This window comes from Aedes albopictus, chromosome 1 (genome assembly GCF_035046485.1).
Source record: "Aedes albopictus strain Foshan chromosome 1, AalbF5, whole genome shotgun sequence".
NCBI classification, from domain to species: domain Eukaryota; kingdom Metazoa; phylum Arthropoda; class Insecta; order Diptera; family Culicidae; genus Aedes; species Aedes albopictus.
Window position 1 is genome coordinate 336,040,523 of NC_085136.1, and position 20,255 is coordinate 336,060,777.

Consider the following 20,255-nt stretch of genomic DNA (forward strand, 5'->3'; position numbering starts at 1 on the left):
TCATAATTTTATGTTATAATTTTGAGCATTCATTCCGCTTGATTGAAGTCGTTTATGAGATAGTCTTGTAATACAAAATAAAGAACTTTTGAATGCTCCAAAAATACGTTCAAAATTGAAGGTGACCCATCTTGCCCCGCGGCCGTTTTTATGGAGAATATATGGAATGTATCGCATAAGAAAAATGGCTAAAAAGCATTTTATTTTTTATTTCCAATGAGAGTGAATATTTTTTCAATCAATGCCCCAAACTTTTGTATATTCATGCTGGTCATCTAACAAAATTATTAACATAATCAAAACATGAGTAATGCGCCCGAAAATGGCACTGACCCATCTTGCCCCGCCCCACCCTACCCGTTGCAAGAAAATAGCGAGCGAAAAAGGTGCAAAATCGCTAATAGACCTCCGCTGGTATGTTTAATCGTTATGGTGTCTTCTACAAAAGTGCGCGAATTGGCCAAGGAATACTGCGCCAAAAATACCGAAATGATTTTTCTTACAGGCGGAGATGTATGGGCGCTTGCGCGTACAAATTTTCGCGCAACGCATAATATACTTCCGGCTGACATCAATACTTTACTTTCAGTCCTGAGCACCCATGGTAGTGCATTAAAGATCTCCATCCTGGGCGATTGTTAGCCATCGCCTTGACCCTTGACTTTCGCTCCCAAATTTGTATCGCTATCGGCTTTTGATGACATCGACGATGGAGATCCACGTTGGAGATTCAATTGTGAGGCCACCATGCACGAATTATATACCGCAGGCATCTTTTGATGAAGACCTGCAGCCGTTGAGTGTTCTCCGTTGATACACACCAAGTTTTACTGGCGTACAGCAGTACGGATTTCACGTTCGAGTTGAAAATTCAGATTTTTGACCACCAAGATATTGGAAGCTTTCAACATTCTCCACTGCTTGACCCGATAATGTAAAGCTGGAAGGTTTGACCGTGTTTACATCCAACGATTTGGTCTTGTTGACGTTGATGGTGAGACCTGCCGCCGAGGAGCGATCGGTAAGAGCATCGAACTTACTCTGCATATCAGAGCACCGGTGAGCTAAGAGAGCAACGTCATCAGCCAGTTCGAAGTCGTTTAGGTGCTCCATGGTAATGGACTACCACAGCAACCCACGATTTGGTACCTCGATTACGATGAGGAACAGTAGCGGTGATAATATACATCCTTGCCTCACTTCAGCAACGACCCGGCTGGGATCGGATAAGACACCGTTGCACAGTACTCTATACGAAAATGCCTCGTACTGTGCTTCAATGAGGCCTTTTTTTAAACTGATGGCTCCCCAGATGTTTTCATGATTAAGACAGTCGAAAGCTTTTTCGTAATCGATCACCACCAGGTATCAGATTCTTGGAATTCATTGATTTGCTCCAAATGGATGGAGCTTCGGTGTTGACACGGGTCGAACCCTTGGCGTGTCATGCTGAGGTATGGATAGCGTGGCCGACACTTGAAAAAGGTATCCAAAGTGCTCGAACCGCAGCGTTTCGACTGGTCATACGGGTCGGTCAGTAACTGTCCAGACGTGTCTTTCACAGGCATCGTAGCATTCATATTGGTCCCACTAAGGCGACGTGGGACATCGTAGAGGAGACAGATGTTACCGGTATTTGCGAGTGTCTCGCCTTCATTGGCTAGGAACTCCGCCCACGTTCTAATCTTTTGTCCCGCCTATATGAGCGCTTCACTTTCTTCTCGACAGCCGAATAGCGTTGACGGGCTACGGCTTTGGCTCCTCGTGTTTTCGCTCGGTCTATCACGGCTTTGGCGTTCCTTCGCTCCTCTATCTTCCTTCAGGTGTCATTTGTGATCTACTGCTTTCTACGGGTGCGTAGCCAACCAAAATTATTCTCACCGGTAGTGATGAAGGCGTTCTTGATGGCGCTCCATTGATCTTCTACGCTTTCACCTTCTGCAATATCCGCAGCACAGTTCTCTAGCTCCCTAGTCTTCCCTAGCCTTCACAAAAAAGAGGAACTCTGATATGGCCATGCTCAGCAAATGATTCAGAAAGAGTTCGGCATAAAGATCGGAAGCTTGCAAGACCTGATCTGCTGAACGATCCGGAAAAAAATCGAAATGTATGTAAAACGTAGACTTAGTAGATTCAAGAAAAATCCTGGAAGAAAGTCTAAGACAAAATCCGCGTCAAACTCTGAGAAATACTTTGGAAGAAAGTCTTGGGTAAATACCGGAATTAAACCTGGGAGAAATCCCATGAAAAATTCTTAGAGAAAACACAGGAGTTACTCCTGGAGAAATCTCCCAATGGACTGAAGTCGTGGGATAAAATTCTGTGGGATCCCGTAAAAGAAGAGAAATCCTGGATGGAATGTCGGCCGGAATTCAGGAATCCTGAAAGATGTCCCAGAAATTAACTGCTGGAATTTCGGAAAATGCTGTTACGAATTTGGCTTACCGGATTTATCTAGATCTGCTAAAAACTACTATACACGGAGAAAAATAATTAGTAAACACAAACAAATTTCAGTTTGATTTAACCGGATTTTTATGTTGAATTGGGCACAAACAGCATATTGGTTTGATTTTACTACCTCGGGCAGTTATTTCTAACCAATATTGTTGGTTGTTTATCCGGTAATTCAGCCGTTGAATTCTACAAACATCCGTTTGAAAATACCATTCCGTCGGTTGTTTTATTTTGACAGACGAGAAAACCGTTTTGTTTGTTGTTTTCAACTGCCGTTTACAGTTTGTTTTGACTAAACATTGGTTTGTTTCTAACCGTCATGCCCGTTTAGAACAATCCAAATACTTGGTTGAAACTACAAACCAGTCCGTTCAACCCCCCCCCCCCCCTCTCTTCTTCACCCTTTATTGTTCCTAAAATTTTCTCCAAAAAAAATATGATGCAATATTTATAAAACTAATTTGCAATTTTTTAAAACATCTTTTATTTTTGTAAGTCATACAAAATCTTGTACACAATCACCAACTTCTAACAAACGGTATGGCAATCATGCCTACGGTGTGATGCGGCGTCGTTCAGGAAGACTGCTGTTAAAATAAATCAGTTGGTCTTTCAGTTGCCGGTGAGCTTTTGCGAGGGTTCTTCCGGCGCTGCTGGCCTGCTGGTGTCGTGGTGGGTTTCAGGGTTTAATGGTATTTGTGAAGGAAAAATATCATGGTTCACGAGTTTTGTATGCTCCGCACTAGTTTTCCTGTGAAGAGCAGCGTTGACGAATTGCTGTAAAAATGTAGGATTAACCACCGTTCACCCTTGTGGCATGCAAAATATATTTCACTTACCTAAGAGCAATAGTTCAGGCACAATTTGAACATTTTAATCACTAGAAGTACTACAACACGCGGAGCAAACTTGTTTCGTCACGTTAGAAATGTTTTGCATATCGGAGAATGGTGGACTTTGTGATGGTGAAGTAGAAAATGAAACAAACTAAAATTGCAGTTTGTTTGCAAACCAATTTGGTTGTTGTTTTTTCTCCAAATAATATATTAGTTGAATTTACTGTCGAGTTTGTTGAATCAAACTAGTATTTTAATTGGTTTGTCGCATCGAAACAACCCGGACATTAGTAAATGTAAACTGAAGTGTTAGTTAGAAATAACTTATTTTGGGGTCAAAACAACCGACTGAGTTTGTTGTTCTGTGATAGTTTCTGAAGGTAAAAACAACTAACTTGCCAGTTTGTTTCAAACGACATTTTTTGGTTTATTGCAACAAAATTTCATTTAAAAACAACTAATTATGTAGTTTGAAATTCAACAAACGTGTTGGTTGCTTCAAACTACACCGATTCTTCTCCGTGTAGGTACCAATGATGCAAATTATCACCTCACTAGTGCTCATCACAACTCATCAACTGTATATTTATCGCGTGCGATTGAACTGTGCACTGATCAGCGATGACCAGCAGCAAAGAGGTGGCAAAACGAACATGATGTAAATCACAAACGATTTTGCACACATCTGACTGTGCCGCCACACGCTCGCCCGAACAGCCGAACCATACCGAATAGGTTGGTTTGCGAAGCTACGGCACGAACGCTCGACACGCACACAGAAGCAACATTCGCATGTACCATACTAATAAAGCTTCCAGCCAACGATGCTTCGCGATAAGCTGTCGAAAAGCATCGAAAGCGATGAAAAGAGATGCTTGGCTAGAACGCAACGGCTCAACGGCGAAAAGGAAGAGTCAGCTATGCTGATCAGTGTTGAGTCCGTTCGTGTGCTACTCGTATGGGAGATTGATTGAATAAAGCGAGAATGGGTGAAAACGTATTCGTTGTCGAAAGCAAATCGCATCATTTCGCGAATGTTTTCATCAAATAGCAAGCTAGCTAGGTACTGCAAGTAATAAAGTTAGCTTTTTTATGCGACCCACTATGCACAATTACCGGACAATTATGAATCCTAATTAACCAAATCAACAAGTATCAATTTGATATCGATTTCCATCAATTACGAGCTTATAAAGAAGGTTTGTCGTTTGCAGTTATGACCATACAGTATTGTGGGACTCCGAAACATGAAAATTCTTGGTGCCTGCTGTTCTCTCTTTTCTAATTAACATCTGCCTTCTCAACAAGTAGGCAAATGTTTCTTCTGAAAATGGCTTTCTCTTACAAAACGAACAATAGAGTAACTTTCACACAGTATGTATATTAGCACATAAGATAAGCGCAACACTCATCATTGTTAAAAATGATTAAATCAATAGAAAAAGAACAACTTTAATAGCAGTGAGCTTCGCTCGACCTTTGGTCTTACCGTTACCCCGGAGTTGACTTAGTTGTTGGAATTGCTCGTACTGTCCAGCGTCGTCTCCAGCTTGAATATGCTGGTCAGCTCATCGCGCCGCGCCTTCTTCTGCAGCTCCTTCAGATCTTCGTCGCAGAACTGCTGCAAAAACTCCACCTCCATCGGGTGCATCTCGGCCGGAATGATCAACGAATGCAGCGGATCACCCAGGTCGGACTGCTTCATCTCCTTCAGGGTGCAAGCCTTAATTTCCTGGGATTCGTGACCAACCCGGGCCAATCCGATCACCACGTTCCGATCGTTGAACAGATGATGCTTGGCCTCTCCGCTGAGTCTGCGCTTGTGAATCAATTGAGACAACTGGTCACAGGCCGTGCTGCAGCTCATGAACCGAGGTGGCTCGTATTCTCGCTTTTTACTGGTCAACGAGGCCAGGGTCGGTTCCTTGACCCGGATGTCCAACAGGCAGAGTGTATGCAATCCATGTTCCAGGTTGGCAATGATTTTGTCAAAGAAACTGTCCGGCTGCCAGTTTGCGTCCCAGTAGGGGATGGAGACCGTTTCGCCAAAGTGGTACAGCTGCAATCCGCAACATCCGATGGCGTTCATGATCGATGCGTTGTGAATCACCTGATAGGGGATATTCTTCTCCTTAGCCCGGATCAACAGATCTGTATGGGTCGTGGCACCGAAGGGATCACCCACGACCAGGAACGCCACTTCCACCGAATGGGCATTGTGTAGGATATCATCGGCTCCGCTCTCCACAAGCTCCCGGTCCGCCAGAATCAGTGGACGACCGTAGAATTCCTCCTAAAATGCGAAACAATCACAAGTCCATTCATGCACAAACAAGTCCAATCCATATTGCGAGAACGAACACGAATACTCACCAGTTTCTCATGCCCGCAGGTCATTATCGAAGTGTATGATTCCAGATAGACTCGCTCGCACCGCTTCACAATCTCCAGACCCTTGACGGTAATATCTTTGGGATCTCCCAATCCGAGACCAATCACGTAGAACATCTTGCTACAGGTTCAGTCACTTTCTCGACTCGACTGTGGACCGCCGACGACACAAAGGAAACTAACAATCAGCTGTTTCACTTGACTGTGGTTGATTGATTGATAATTGAATCAGCTGGCGTGGCAACTACCACTGTTCCACGACCATCGGGTGGGATTACTGGACTGGGTTGTTTCTTTCCGTGAAAAACGCGCGCACGTGCAACACGAACGATGTGAAATTTTGTGTTTTCCGACTGAGCGATAAGCCAACAACCAGACCGCGCGGTGTTTTGCTTTTGTTTACGAGGCGAACGAGCCCCTCTCGCACGCGAACGCGAGGGTGTGAGTGCCGAGTTTGACAGTTGGGGCGCGTTTAGTGCGCGCGTGAAAGTTGATCGCACGCGGATGAACTCGCGGTGAACCGATGTGTGTGGTCAGTCGAGAGGGGCGCGACACTTCTAGATGGTCCATGAGTTTATCCAAAAAACGGAAGTGGAAGAAAATCTGAGCAACTGTGAGGAATTCTGAAAAACACTTCGAACACAGATTTTCTTTCGTTAGATCTGTCTTGCTCCTATGTTCATCCTGAAGATTTTTTCAGGAATTCCCATAGGAGGTCCTTCAAAGATTATTCTAGAGAAATTTCATTCAGAGATGTCTCTAGGAGTTTCTGCAGGGATCTCTCCAGAAATTCATTCAGGGATTCTTTCAGAGGGATCCAAAGATACCTCCATGAGAGTTCAGAGACTCCACAAAAGTTGCTTCAGAGATCCGGAAGTTTATTCAGGGATTGGTCCAAGAGTTTCTTCCAAGATTTCTATAGGAGTTTCTCCGGGAATCCGTCCTGGAATTCATCAAGAATTCCTCCTTGAATTCATTCGAGGCTTCCTTCGGAGACTCCTTCTGGAATTCCTGCGAGACTTTCTTCAGGGATTTATCTTGAAGTTTGTTCGAGGACTCCTTCTGCAATTCCATAGGGGATTCCTACTGGAATTCCCTCGGAGATTTCTTCAGGATTCTTGCGGGGATACCTCCTGGAATTCCTTCGGAAATTCCTACTGGAATTCATTCGGAAAATCCTCCTGGAATTCCTTCTGGAATTCCTCCAGGAATTCCTTCGGGAATTCCTCCTGGAATTCCTTCGGGAATTCCTCCGGGAATTCCTTCGGGAATGACTCCTGAAATTCCTTCAGAAATGCCTCCTGGAATTCCTTCGGGAATGCCTCCTGAAATTTCTTCGGGAATTCCCTCAATTTCTCCTGGAATTCCTCCTGGAATTTTTTTGGGAATTCCACCTGGAATTCCTTCGGGAATTTCTCCTGGAATTCTTTCGGGAATTCCTTCGGGGATTCCTCCTGGAATTCTTTAGGAGATTCCTCCTGGAATTTCTTCGGGAATTCCTTCGGAAATTTCTTATGAAATTCCTTTGAGGATTCCTCCTGGAATGTCGGGAATTGCTCCAGGTATTCCTTCGGGAAGTATTCCTGGATTTCTTTGGGGGATTTCTCCTGGAAATCCTTCGGGGATTCCTCCTGGAATTCTTTCAGGGATTTCTCCTGGCATTCCTTCGAGACTTTCTTCGGGGATTCCTTCGGGAATTCCTCCTGGAATTCACTCGGGAGATCCTCCTGGAATTCCTTCGGGAATTCCTCCTGGCATTCTTTCGCCTGGAATTCCTCCTGGAATTCTTCCTGGAATTCCTTCATGAATTCCTCCTGGAATTCCTTCCGGAATTCTTCCTGAAATTTCTTCGGGAATTCTTCCTGAAATTCCTTCGAAAATTCTTCCTGAAATTCCTTCGGGAATTTCTCGGGAATTCCTTCTGGTATCCCTTCGGGAATTCCTGCCGGAATTTCTTTCGGGAATTTCTCCTGGAATTCCTTCGGGAATACCTCCTGGAATTTCTCCTGGAATTCCTTCGGGAATTCCTCCTGGAATTCCTTCGGGAATTCCTTCATGAATTCCTCCTGGAATTCCTTCATGAATTCCTTGGGGAATTCCTCCTGGAATTCTTTCGGGAATTTCTGTTAACGAGGTAGGCGTTGGATAACTGTCTTTGACACTCCTGAAAATTTTCAACCTTATTCCACACCAAGACACCGAAGTGTACAGAAGCTTTTTACGATTAATAAAACTTGTTCGTTGTTGTTTGAGCCGCGTCTGTTCATTCCGTCCAGCCCTCCCCACACCGTATTCCTTCAGGTTATGGGCTCGTCAACGAAGGAAGGTTCCGGAATTCCGCAGCTGAACGGAACGAATTTCGAGAACTGGCGTTTTCGTGTTCAACTCTATCTGGATGCAGCGGAAGTTTCGGAGGTCCTAACGAAGCCAGTCTCCGGTGAAGCGGATGCTGGAAGAGCGAAGTTCCTGCAGACAGATCGGAAGGCGAAATCTCTTTTGGTTGGATTCCTTTCCGATGAGTGTCTTGGTATAGTCCGGGACAAGGAGACGGCTCGCGATATGTGGAAGGCCCTTGAAGATACCTACGCGAAGAAGTCTGTTGCAAGTCAGACACTACTACGAAAACAGCTGGCGAGACTTCGGATGAAGGAGGGAACTTCAATGCGGCATCATTTCCAGCAGTTCGACGACATCGTGCGACAACTCAAGACCGCTGGCGCGAAACTCGAGGAGAACGATACGGTGTCGCAGTTATTTTTGACCCTTCCCGACAGCTACGACTCTTTGGTAACGGCATTGGAGAACATCGGTGAAAACGACCTGACGTTGGAGACCGTGAAGCAACGATTGCTGGCAGAAGAATCCAAGAGACCTGATCGGATGGAAGATTCTTGTCAGGATCGAAGCGCTGCGTTTGTCGGAGGAGGAAGCAAGAAATCTAAGACGTTTTCCGGCAAGTGCCATCGTTGCGGCAAACAAGGCCACATGCAGAAGGATTGTCGCGTAAAGAAGCCCGAAGGTAAGGTCAATGCTGCTGTTGGAAGCAAATCGGTTTCGTTTATGGTCAACAAGATGCCGGCGCAAGTGGAGCGGAAGCAGTCGAGTTTCGTAGTCGATTCCGGATGTAGCGATCATCCCGTGAACAACGTGGATTGTATGCAGTCAGTCAGGAAGCTTGAAGAACCGTTCGTGATAGATGTGGCCAAGGACGGCGTTTCGATCGTTGGAAAGTACGAAGGAGAAGTAACCGGGCTTTCGAAAGAAGGTGTGCGCTTCGAGATGAAAAACGTAATCTTCGTCCCCGAGCTGAGAGGAAACCTGCTGTCCGTGAAGAAAATGTCCCAAGGTGGAATCGATGTGCTGTTCACAAGCCGTGTTGGAAAGCATCAAGCGATCATGAAGAAAGATGACTCGGTTGTCGGAGTAGCAAATCTCAGAGGTAATTTATATGTGCTCGATTTAGACTTGGATGTTGCAGGCGCTTCAGCAAATCTTTGCGCCATGGATGTTGGGAACCTCTGGCACCGTCGGTTGGGTCACGCTAGCCAGACCATGATGAACACGTTGGTGCGGTACAATATGGCGGAAGGAATCGGGCCGAAGGTCAATGCTGTTGGATTCTGCGATACCTGTGTCTTTGGCAAGCAATGCCGAGAGCCCTTCGATGGAACTCGTGAAAGAACTGGACGTTTACTGGAGCGGATACACTCGGACGTCTGCGGGCCGGCCGATAGATCCCCCGGCCTGGGACGGATCAAGATACTTTGTGTCTTTCATCGATGATTACAGTCTGAAGTATTTGGTCGTTTTCAAGAGTATGAAGCGATGGTGACTGCCAAGGTGACTGCCCAGTTTGAAAAATGGATCAGCAAACTTACAGTAGATCAAGGAAGGGAATACTGCTCGAAGGAACAAGAAGCGTACTACAGACGGAAGGGAATTCAAGTCCAACCAACCGTAGCGTATTCGCCGCAGCAGAACGGTGTTGCGGAGAGATTCAACCGCACCCTGGTTGAAAAGGTGAGGACAATGCTGATTGACTCGAATATGCCGAAGTACATGTGGTCCGAAGCGGTGCTTACTGGTACGTATATCCTGAATCGTTGCCCTACTGTTGCTGTTCCTGATAATCGTACACCTGCTGAGTATTGGACCGGTGCCAAACCTGACCTTTCCAAGTTGAGGATTTTCGGATGCAAGGCGTTTGCCTGGGTGCCTGGTCAACTGAGGAAGAAGCTAGATAACAAGAGTCGGGAAGCAGTGATGATTGGCTATGCACCCAACGGCTATCGACACTGGGATAGGACATCGAGGAAGGTCTTCGTTTCCCGTGACATCAAATTCGACGAAAACTCTTTACCGTACTCTTTAGAAGATGATGAAGAATCGAAAGTTCCGTTGGTGATTCCGACGGTGTATCCGGCCGAGGAGACTGATCAGCAGGTTAATCAGGAAGATCCGATTCCGGTATCGAGTGGCGACGGAGATGAAGCTGAAGTTGAATCTGACGATCAATTCGAAAACCCTGGCGCGCTCCCTTCACAATTGAGAGGTAATTGTGCTCATTCTGCGAATGGAGTGACGTGAGAAAAGTCGGAGTCGTATATCGAGATGAGGAATCCACTCTCGAATGAAGTGACTCGCCGTGTAAATCAAATGGAGAGTCACCTCATTCGAGTCGAGATTTCTCACCTCGATATACGACTCCGACTTTTCTCACGTCACTCCATTCGCAGAATGAGCACAAATGACTGTTCGGAGTCTAACACCAGGCGTAGTGAACGGGAGCGCAAGCTCCCAGGTAAGTTTTTCGACTTTTTAACTGGTGCCATGTCCAGCCGGCGTCAAACCCCTCCAATCCAAGTGGGTCTTTCGTACCAAAGAAGATGAGGAAGGAAATCCTGTGCGGCGAAAGGCAAGACTGGTCGTCAAGGGATTCTTGCAAAAATCTGGATTTGACTACCACGAAACGTATGCCCCTGTTGCGAAGCTGACGACGATACGAATGGTCCTGGCCGTCGGTGTTCAACGAGGATTCCATTTTCACCAAATGGATGTGAAGACGCAAGTATCAAGTAGCAGACTTCTTCACGAAATCCTTGGACACTGGACGATTCGAGGAACTGCGGAAGGAGATAGGAATATCCAAACGAGAGGGGGTGTTAACGAGGTAGGCGTTGGATAACTGTCTTTGACACTCCTGAAAATTTTCAACCTTATTCCACACCAAGGCACCGAAGTGTACAGAAGCTTTTTACGATTAATAAAACTTCCCGAATAAAACGGTATCATACAGCAATTATACAGAATATAATTTTCCTATCATTCGTATTATCATAATCAGGATTATAAATCAATGATACAATGAATCATATCCATGATAGCAGTTATCATTCAAAGGGATTTTATGATAGACCGAATGGGTTGTTAAGTATCGTTACCATTCAAAAATGCCAATTTTCTCGAACAAAATTTTACCGATATTATTCATTTTATAATCACTTTATCATATTTTTTACGATACAGTGAATAATTAAAACAATATTGAAATATTTCATCAAATCTGCTTTATCGACCAGAAAAAAATACACACCCCTGCGAGCACTTGCCGGGCACTGTCAAGTTTTTGTATCATTATATGAATAATTGTTTATATTTGCGGTGTTTTTAGTTTGCTGGATCTGGAATCGAACCGTATTATTGATGCTTGTTCGTCGCGCGGTGCCTCGGTGTCTCCGTACTAGACCAAATTGAATTGGTGGTCACGAGTGCGTTAAAGTGGTACAAGTTCTAAAAGATAAAAGCCTGCTGAGTTTGTAGACTTGAACGTGGGTGGCCGGACGGCCGGACAAGAGGAAAGAATCTGCTTGTTTTACCAGAATTGACCGCATCGGAAGGTCAGTTATATAGTGACCTACAATGACTAGCTGGATGCAACTGCTCGCCGGAACCAGTAATCGCAGCATAGTTATCAGTTGTCACAATTTGAGCCTGAAACAGCCAGCGCTACAATTATTTTGTGTGCCGAGTTTCGTTATAGTCTATTTTACGAAACGACAACAGTGTTGATATTGATATTAACACTCACGGGCTTGGGCGCAACCTCCTGTCAAATTTTCATTCATGAAATGAGCGATCAGCTGATCGGAAACGTCTCGTAAAATGGCTCATTGGTACCAGCAGAGCAACGTATACTTTCTCTATATTTTATTCTATTTAAGACCTCGGCTCTTTAAACTACACTGCAAGTGATATTGATTCCCGAAATGGCTAGAAACTGAAACTTCCAAGGGGTTTCGAAACTCCGCTCGCGATCAAGAAAGTTATGGTACATGCACGCAACCTTAGTGGAAGAAAAGTGACAAACATAAAAATGCCAATCATCGGCATTGTTAATAAGATAACAATGAATAATAACATGATGGTGTCCTAATTTAACTATTAAATACCGAGTACATATAGTGAACAAACAGTCAAAAACAGTATTTTTTCGCTGGATTTTTTTTTCATCCGAATAACAAAAATTATTCAAACATTATTCAACGTATCATTATGATATGTTCAATGATCCTTAAACAATTCTGAATGATTGGATTTTTTAAATCCAAATCATTTTATCATAAAACGATTACTGCTTGTATTGTTATCATTTCACCAATGGATATTGTATAATAAGAACGATGGCATGAATGGTATTTTTCTATGCGGGTTGTTCGTTGTTGTTTGAGCCGCGTCTGTTCATTCCGTCCAGCCCTCCCCACACCGTATTCCTTCAATTTCTCCTGGAATTCCTTCGGGAATTTCTCCTGGAATTCCTTCGGGAATTCCTCCTGGAATTCCTTCGGGAATTCCTCCTGGAATTCCTCATGGAATTCCTTCGGGAATTCCTCCTGGAATTCCTACGGGAATTCCTCCTGGAATTCTTTCGGGAATTCCTCCTGGAACTCCTGCGAGAATTCCTCCTGGAATTCCTTCGGGAATTTCTCCTGGAATTCCTTCGGGGATTCCTCCTGGAATTCCTTCGGGAATTCCTCCTGGAATTCCTTCGGGAATTCCTCCTGGAATTCCTTCGGGAATTCCTCCTGGAATTCCTTCGGGAATTCCTCCTGGAATTCCTTCGGGAATTCCTCCTGGAATTCCTTCGGGAATTCCTCCTGGAATTCCTTCGGGAATTCCTCCTGGAATTCCTTCGGGAATTCCTCCTGGAATTCCTTCGGGAATTCCTCCTGGAATTCCTTCGGGAATTCCTCCTGGAATTCCTTCGGTAATTCCTCCTGGAATTCCTTCGGGAATTCCTCCTGGAATTCCTTCGGGAATTCCTCCTGGAATTCCTTCGGAAATTCCTCCTGGAATTCCTTCGGAAATTCCTCCTGGACTTCCTTCGGGAATTCCTCCTGGAATTCCTTCGGGAATTCCTCCTGGAATTCCTTCGGGAATTCCTCCTGGAATTCCTTCGGGAATTCCTCCTGGAATTCCTTCGGGAATTCCTCCTGGAATTCCTTCGGGAATTCCTCCTGGAATTCCTTCGGGAATTCCTCCTGGAATTCCTTCGGGAATTCCTCCTGGAATTCCTTCGGGAATTCCTCCTGGAATTCCTTCGGGAATTCCTCCTGGAATTCCTCCTGGAATTCCTTCGGAAATTCCTCCTGGAATTCCTTCGGGAATTCCTTCGGGAATTCCTCCTGGAATTCCTTCGGGAATTCCTCCAGGAATTCCTTCGGGAATTCCTCCTGGAATTCCTTCGGGAATTCCTCCTGGAATTCCTCCTGGAATTCCTTCGGAAATTCCTCCTGGAATTCCTTCGGGAATTCCTTCGGGAATTCCTCCTGGAATTCCTTCGGGAATTCCTCCTGGAATTCCTTCGGGAATTCCTCCTGGAATTCCTTCGGGAATTCCTCCTGGAATTCCTTCGGGAATTCCTCCTGGAATTCCTTCGGGAATTCCTCCTGGAATTCCTTCGGGAATTCCTCCTGGAATTCCTTCGGGAATTCCTCCTGGAATTCCTTCGGGAATTCCTCCTGGAATTCCTTCATGAATTCCTCCTGGAATTCCTTTGGGAATTCCTCCTGGAATTCCTTTGGGAATTCCTCCTGGAATTCCTTTGGGAATTCCTCCTGGAATTCCTTCATGAATTCCTCCTGGAATTCCTTCATGAATTCCTCCTGGAGTTCTTTCGGGAATTCCTCCAGGAATTCCTTCGGGAATTCCTCCTGGAATTCCTTCGGGAATTCCTCCTGGAATTCCTCCTGGAATTCCTTCGGAAATTCCTCCTGGAATTCCTTCGGGAATTCCTTCGGGAATTCCTCCTGGAATTCCTTCGGGAATTCCTCCTGGAATTCCTTCGGGAATTCCTCCTGGAATTCCTTCGGGAATTCCTCCTGGAATTCCTTCGGGAATTCCTCCTGGAATTCCTTCGGGAATTCCTCCTGGAATTCCTTCGGGAATTCCTCCTGGAATTCCTTCGGGAATTCCTCCTGGAATTCCTTCGGGAATTCCTCCTGGAATTCCTTCGGGAATTCCTCCTGGAATTCCTTCGGGAATTCCTCCTGGAATTCCTTCGGGAATTCCTCCTGGAATTCCTTCGGGAATTCCTCCTGGAATTCCTTCGGGAATTCCTCCTGGAATTCCTTCGGGAATTCCTCCTGGAATTCCTTCGGGAATTCCTCCTGGAATTCCTTCGGGAATTCCTCCTGGAATTCCTTCGGGAATTCCTCCTGGAATTCCTTCGGGAATTCCTCCTGGAATTCCTTCGATAATTCCTCCTGGAATTCCTTCGGGAACTCCTCCTGGAATACCTTCGGGAATTCCTCCTGGAATTCCTTCGGGAATTCCTCCTAGAATTCCTTCGGGAATTCCTCCTGGAATTCCTTCGGGAATTCCTCCTGGAATTCCTTCGGGAATTCCTCCTGGAATTCCTTCGGGAATTCCTCCTGGAATTCCTTCGGGAATTCCTCCTGGAATTCCTTCGGGAATTCCTCCTGGAATTCCTTCGGGAATTCCTCCTGGAATTCCTTCGGGAATTCCTCCTGGAATTCCTTCGGGAATTCCTCCTGGAATTCCTTCGGGAATTCCTCCTGGAATTCCTTCGGGAATTCCTCCTGGAATTCCTTCGGGAATTCCTCCTGGAATTCCTTCGGGAATTCCTCCTGGAATTCCTTCGGGAATTCCTCCTGGAATTCCTTCATGAATTCCTCCTGGAATTCCTTTGGGAATTCCTCCTGGAATTCCTTTGGGAATTCCTCCTGGAATTCTTTCGGGAATTCCTCCTGGAACTCCTTCGAGAATTCCTCCTGGAATTCCTTCGGGAATTTCTCCTGGAATTCATTCGAGAATTCCTCCTGGAATTTCTTTGGGAATTCTGTGGAATTTCTCATGGAAATTGTTTATGGAATTTCGCTTGGAATTCATCCGAAATTCCGAAATGTGCATGGAGATTTCCATGGAATTCCTTCGGGAATTTGTCCTGGCATTTCTTCGAGACCATCTTCGGGGATTCCTTCGGGAATTCCTCCTGGAATGGATCACTAAAATAACTAAAACGGTCGCTATGAAATAAACAGATAGCGCCACCGTAGCTTTGTGTGTTTGACGTAACTCGACTGCTGTCACTGTGTTACAATCCATATAGACGAGTGCACCGATGAACTGAATTCATCGCGGTCCGAGAATTTTGACACTACAGCGGGGTCGTTCCCAATCAGAATTGTTCAATTCTGATTGGAAATTTATCACTTCTGATTGGAAGCGACCCCGCTGTAGTGTCAAAATTCTCGGACCGCGATGAATTCAGTTCATCGGTGCACTCGTCTATAGAGGTAATCACGTTCAAATGTATGCGTGCCTTTTTAGTAGATGTAGTTGTGAAACTGCGAGGAAAATATTTGCACTCTTGCCCCGGACGTTAGTTTTATCATTATTTACCCGTTTTACCCAATTCGATTGGGTAATATTTGCATATGCAATCTGAATAGCCTTTCAATCGGCGTGCACTTTTGTGTGAGGAAAAATTTGCGCTAGTGTTCGTGTGTTGAAATGTCACTTATCTCTATACGGTGGCGCTTTTGTTTTGATGTAGAAGCGGAAAAGTTAGCTTTAATAATCGATTCCTTCGGGAATTCTCTCTGGAATTTCTTCGGGAATTCCTCCTGGAATTCCTTCGGAAGAAATTTTAAATCACTCAAATTCATTTCAAAACATATTTTCCAAAAACCTTGCATTCCAGCGTGGCGCCCAACTACCTTGGATATGCGCTCACCCAGCCGTGACGTTTGACAACAAATTTGCGGCGTGAATTATTCATTCCATTTCTGGACGCTGCAGAAGTGGGCTGGTCGTCTTTCACATTCTTCCAGGTCCACCAAAAGTAAGTTTTATTATTTTGGAATCGTCACACAGCAAAAAATAACTATATCATTCGATCTTCTTCAAGCATTTAAGCATCTAAGACACCACATATCATATCTGTGATACAAAGCAATCTCCATAGAGTGCTAGGTCGTTTCTTCCATATACACCAAGCGCTTAAAATTCATCTCATGCGTATGTAGCAGCACACTTAAACCAGCCAGTGTCCACATTGACCTACTTAAATAGTGCGGCATGGAGCGGCGAAAGTCCGATAGAAAAAAGGTAATTAACACGTTTGCGTCTATTGTTGAAAGTTTGAACGCTAAAATAACACATTTATTTTAAGCGAGATGAAGCAACGCAAGAACCATCACATCAACCGGAAACCAGGGTAGTGGAAAAAGATCAAGTCGATCAGGTTGTTCAGCGAGTCGAAGAGCTGAATTGCTTCTTCGATTTGCGGACGAAGCGCGGTCAGATTCTATTCTTCACGGTGACCATATTGGCCGCAACTCTGACTCAATGTCTTCCAAAGGATGCTCTTTCGAGTATTTTTCAGGTGAAGGAATCTCAGACTCGCCACCATGAACCGAACGTGCAGTGTAAACCCGAGGTTAGAATAGTTGAAAAGGTGATACCGGGAGGGGATGGGAGTCGGCCAAAATATTGGATTTATGGTCGCAATCCCAGTGGTGATCATTTGATACACGTGAAGAATGTTCTCCAGCGATTTGGAGTGGAGCAGGTGGGGAATGATACGGAAGACTGGGATCTACTTTGGGCCCATGATTATCCTTTCAGGAAAGTTAACTTACATCATTTAAAACCACATCAATTGGTCAACCACTTCCCAGGATCAGGGTACATTACGAATAAGGTTGATTTATCAACAACGGAGATGAGTTACATCCCAAAGGCATTCAAACTACCAAGCGAAGAGGAGAAGTTTAGGAAGTATGCTCAAGAAAACCCGAACAAGCGATTCGTCCAGAAGAACAACCAACATCGACATATCCAAATCAAGAAGATCGAAGAAATCGACTTCGAGAGCAACGATACTTTTATTCAAGAATTTATCGACGATCCTCTCCTGGTAGATGGCTACAAATTCGACATTGGGGTGTACACGGTTATTACTTCGATTGATCCGCTTCGGGTCTACATCTACAAAGGTGACATCCTGTTCCGATATTGTCCTGTCGAGTACTATCCGTTCGATCCGATGAACTTGGACAAGTACATAGTGGGCGACGATTATCTACCAACTTGGGAGGTCCCAGCGTTGAAGCCTTACTATACGAAACAAGGCTTCGGAATGAAGGAATCGTTTGATGCTTATATACGAAGCACTGGACGTGATCCTTCAACAATCTGGGAACAAGTCGAGGACGCCATCAGATTAGCAATACTCAAAAAAGAATCTCTTATTGCCGGAGTCCTACCACGGTACGCCAGCAAGCGAAACTTCTTCGAAATGATGCGCTTCGACTTGGTAGTGGACAACAACCTCCGCGTATTTCTCATGGAAGCCAACATGAGTCCGAATCTCTCGTCAGCTCACTTTAAGCCGAACCGCCTACTGTATGAACAGGTGATCTACAACTTCCTCAGAATGATCGGAGTAGGATCGGATCTTCGCCGGGAATCTTTCCGAAAGCATTCAACCGACACCGAAGCAATGATTTCCTCTCTGAAAAACATCGTAGTCGAGCCAAACCGTTGTACGGAAGCTCCTTGCCTGGAATCGTGCGCTCCCGAGGAATGTGCACTCTGCGTAAGTTGTCTCAGCGGAGGAGATCTACGTGAATTGCACGCGGCGTACAGGGAACACCTGAATCGAGGGGACATGAAGCGAATTTTTCCAGTGCCAAAAGCGGACCAGCGGATATTCGGGCAGCACTCGGAGGATCTGAGTGCCAAAAACCGATGGATGAGCCATTGGTTCGATGCCAAGTGCGAGGCGGATCGGTCGTATTGCTTTTAAAAGAAGACATTCCAGTTTAGAATTTTAGGAAATTTCCAGTGCAAACTCGTACTTACACTAGGATAAGATGTTTTAATCTAGGTTTTAACTTAACTTATTGGATGACATGGTGACAAATTGTTGAATATTGATAGCAACGAACGAAAATAAACATATCATGTGAACTAGTTGGTAGCATAGCTATATACTTGTTATTACTCCATATTCCTCATACGTATACGGAAAGTTCTTCTACGATGGCCATCTTGTTCCACCTGTTGATTCAATGCACGTGTTACCATTTCTTTTGAGCATGTCCGTTACTAAATACGAACGGTAACCACAGACAACCGATCAATTGTTTATTTCCATCAATAGCAAAATCTATTCGATCGCGTAGTTCAAAGTTTTGAAATTCTACGCCCAAGTTGCATTCTTCAAATATTCCACGAAAATGACAGCCAAAGCTACCACAATCAAGGAAGCCCTCAAACGACTCGAGGATCGAACGAAGACCAACTCCTGCGACGATAAGGAAATCGATCTGTGCTTCCAGTGGCCTCCGATAGAGAAGATGGACACCACTTTCTCCACGCTGGTTGCCTGCGAGTAAGGCTTGGAATGTTCTAGCAAATGAGCTGCCTATTATTCCGAGATCTCATTGCAGGAAACTATCGCTTTCGACCAACATGATCGACAAAATCTTCGGCCTGAGCGGAATGAAGAACCTACGGGTTCTCTCATTGGGCAGAAACTACATCAAGGCCATTTCCGGACTGGAAGGAGTGAGCGACACCCTCGAGGAGCTTTGGATCAGCTACAACCTGGTGGAGAAACTGAAGGGGATCAACGTGCTGAAAAAGCTCAAGGTGCTGTACATGAGCAACAACCTGGTGAAGGATTGGGTCGAGTTCAACCGGTTGGCCGATTTGCCCATGCTGGAGGATTTGCTGTTTGCCGGAAATCCTTTGGTGGAATCCATGGAGGAGAGCGTCTGGCGTGCGGAAGCAAGCAAACGGTTGCTGTCGTTGAGAAAGCTCGATGGAGAAACGGTAATCCGGGAGGAGAGCGATAGTCAGCAGCCGCAACAACCAGCTGGACAACCGGAGAAGGCTTAAGTTGAAGAGGCATTCTAACTTAGAAGATGCACAGTGCTTTCTATTACATAACACTTAAACGAAAATAGAAGTTTAAGTATGTATCGCTACAAAGTATTTTTTAAGATACTTCTGTAGAATATCAATAAAAGCATTATCTGTAGAGAGGAAGAGAGTTTTATGACGGTTCTGGTCATTGTTGATACTTTTGACGATGTCACGTGTAATCTATCAGTCATCGTTTTGAATTCTGAATATAGTAGTAATCAAGGTATACACAGTATTGTGTTTCACTGTTGATGAGACTTCTTGATATCACGGTAATACCGCATGCGTACTAGTTTATTGTTCACACTACAACGCACTGTATGATTTTATTACAAGGGTTAATATAGGTAATAGGATTAAAATGGCTCATCAGTAGACTGACAGAAGGATCAAATGTTACAGCATGGCTGTATCAGAATCACCCACAAAGTCGCTCACCTGTAGACGGATAGAAAGACCAAATGTTAAAGCGTTGCTGGATCAGAATCACCCACAAAGTCGCTCAACTGTAGACTGACAGAAAGACCAAATGTTACAGCGTGGCTGGATCAGAATCGATCGAAAAAATCGCTCACCTGTAGACAGATAGAAGGACCAAATGTTACAGCGTTGCTGGATCAGAATCGTCCACAAAATCGATCACTTGTAGATTGACAGAAAGACCAAATGTTACAGCGTGGCTGGATCAGAAACGACCGACAAAATCGCTCACCTGTAGACAGATAGAAGGACCAAATGTTACAGCGTTGCTGGATCAGAATCGCCCACAAAATCGTTCACTTGTAGATTGACAGAAAGACCAAATGTTACAGCGTGGCTGGATCAGGATGGACCGACAAAATCGCTCACCTGTAGACGGACAGAAGAACCAAATGTTACAGCATGGCTGGATCGGAATCGACCGACAAAATCGCTCACCTGTAGATGGACGCTTGGTTTCAGGATAGCGTGTTCGGGGGAAGCACAAGTTTCTGCTTCGGCTCAGTTTCCAACGCACTAGCATCACAGTCACGTCACCAAAAGCTACGTAACTTCAGAGAGTTTAACAATTCACGAATTACACATTGAATTTATTACTAATTTCATACATTCAAATCTAATTTAATACGAAACACA

General features: G+C 44.9%; 3 protein-coding genes across 3 annotated transcripts; 2 read left to right on the plus strand and 1 right to left on the minus strand.

The window, feature by feature from the left end:
* Positions 1 to 4,654: 4,654 nt before the first annotated feature.
* On the minus strand, positions 4,655 to 6,089 carry LOC115264229 (diphthine methyl ester synthase). Its single transcript, XM_029867760.2, has 2 exons — positions 5,667 to 6,089; positions 4,655 to 5,586 (listed from the first exon to the last, which is right to left on the minus strand). Exons 1-2 carry the CDS (start codon positions 5,799 to 5,801, stop codon positions 4,801 to 4,803), a joined length of 921 nt encoding a protein of 306 aa, XP_029723620.1. The 5' UTR covers positions 5,802 to 6,089; the 3' UTR covers positions 4,655 to 4,800.
* Positions 6,090 to 15,907: 9,818 nt separating this feature from the next.
* Positions 15,908 to 18,183, plus strand: LOC109403858 (probable tubulin polyglutamylase ttll-15). Its single transcript, XM_019676758.3, has 3 exons — positions 15,908 to 16,047; positions 16,114 to 16,313; positions 16,378 to 18,183. Exons 2-3 carry the CDS (start codon positions 16,284 to 16,286, stop codon positions 18,013 to 18,015), a joined length of 1,668 nt encoding a protein of 555 aa, XP_019532303.3. The 5' UTR covers positions 15,908 to 16,047; positions 16,114 to 16,283; the 3' UTR covers positions 18,016 to 18,183.
* Positions 18,184 to 18,265: 82 nt separating this feature from the next.
* On the plus strand, positions 18,266 to 19,260 carry LOC109403859 (dynein axonemal light chain 1-like). Its single transcript, XM_019676759.3, has 2 exons — positions 18,266 to 18,603; positions 18,662 to 19,260. The coding sequence occupies exons 1-2, from the start codon at positions 18,449 to 18,451 to the stop codon at positions 19,110 to 19,112; spliced, it is 606 nt and encodes a 201-aa protein (XP_019532304.1). The 5' UTR covers positions 18,266 to 18,448; the 3' UTR covers positions 19,113 to 19,260.
* Positions 19,261 to 20,255: the final 995 nt, after the last annotated feature.

Coding starts and splice junctions, on each gene's coding strand:
- LOC109403859 (XM_019676759.3), top strand. CDS start 18,449: ATGACAGCCAAAGCTACCACAATCAAGGAAGCCCTCAAACGACTCGAG. Junction 18,604..18,661: donor TCCACGCTGGTTGCCTGCGA/GTAAGGCTTGGA, acceptor ATCTCATTGCAG/GAAACTATCGCTTTCGACCA.
- LOC109403858 (XM_019676758.3), top strand. CDS start 16,284: ATGGAGCGGCGAAAGTCCGATAGAAAAAAG. Junction 16,314..16,377: donor GAAAGTCCGATAGAAAAAAG/GTAATTAACACG, acceptor ATTTATTTTAAG/CGAGATGAAGCAACGCAAGA.
- LOC115264229 (XM_029867760.2), bottom strand. CDS start 5,801: ATGTTCTACGTGATTGGTCTCGGATTGGGAGATCCCAAAGATATTACC. Junction 5,587..5,666: donor CCTGCGGGCATGAGAAACTG/GTGAGTATTCGT, acceptor TTCGCATTTTAG/GAGGAATTCTACGGTCGTCC.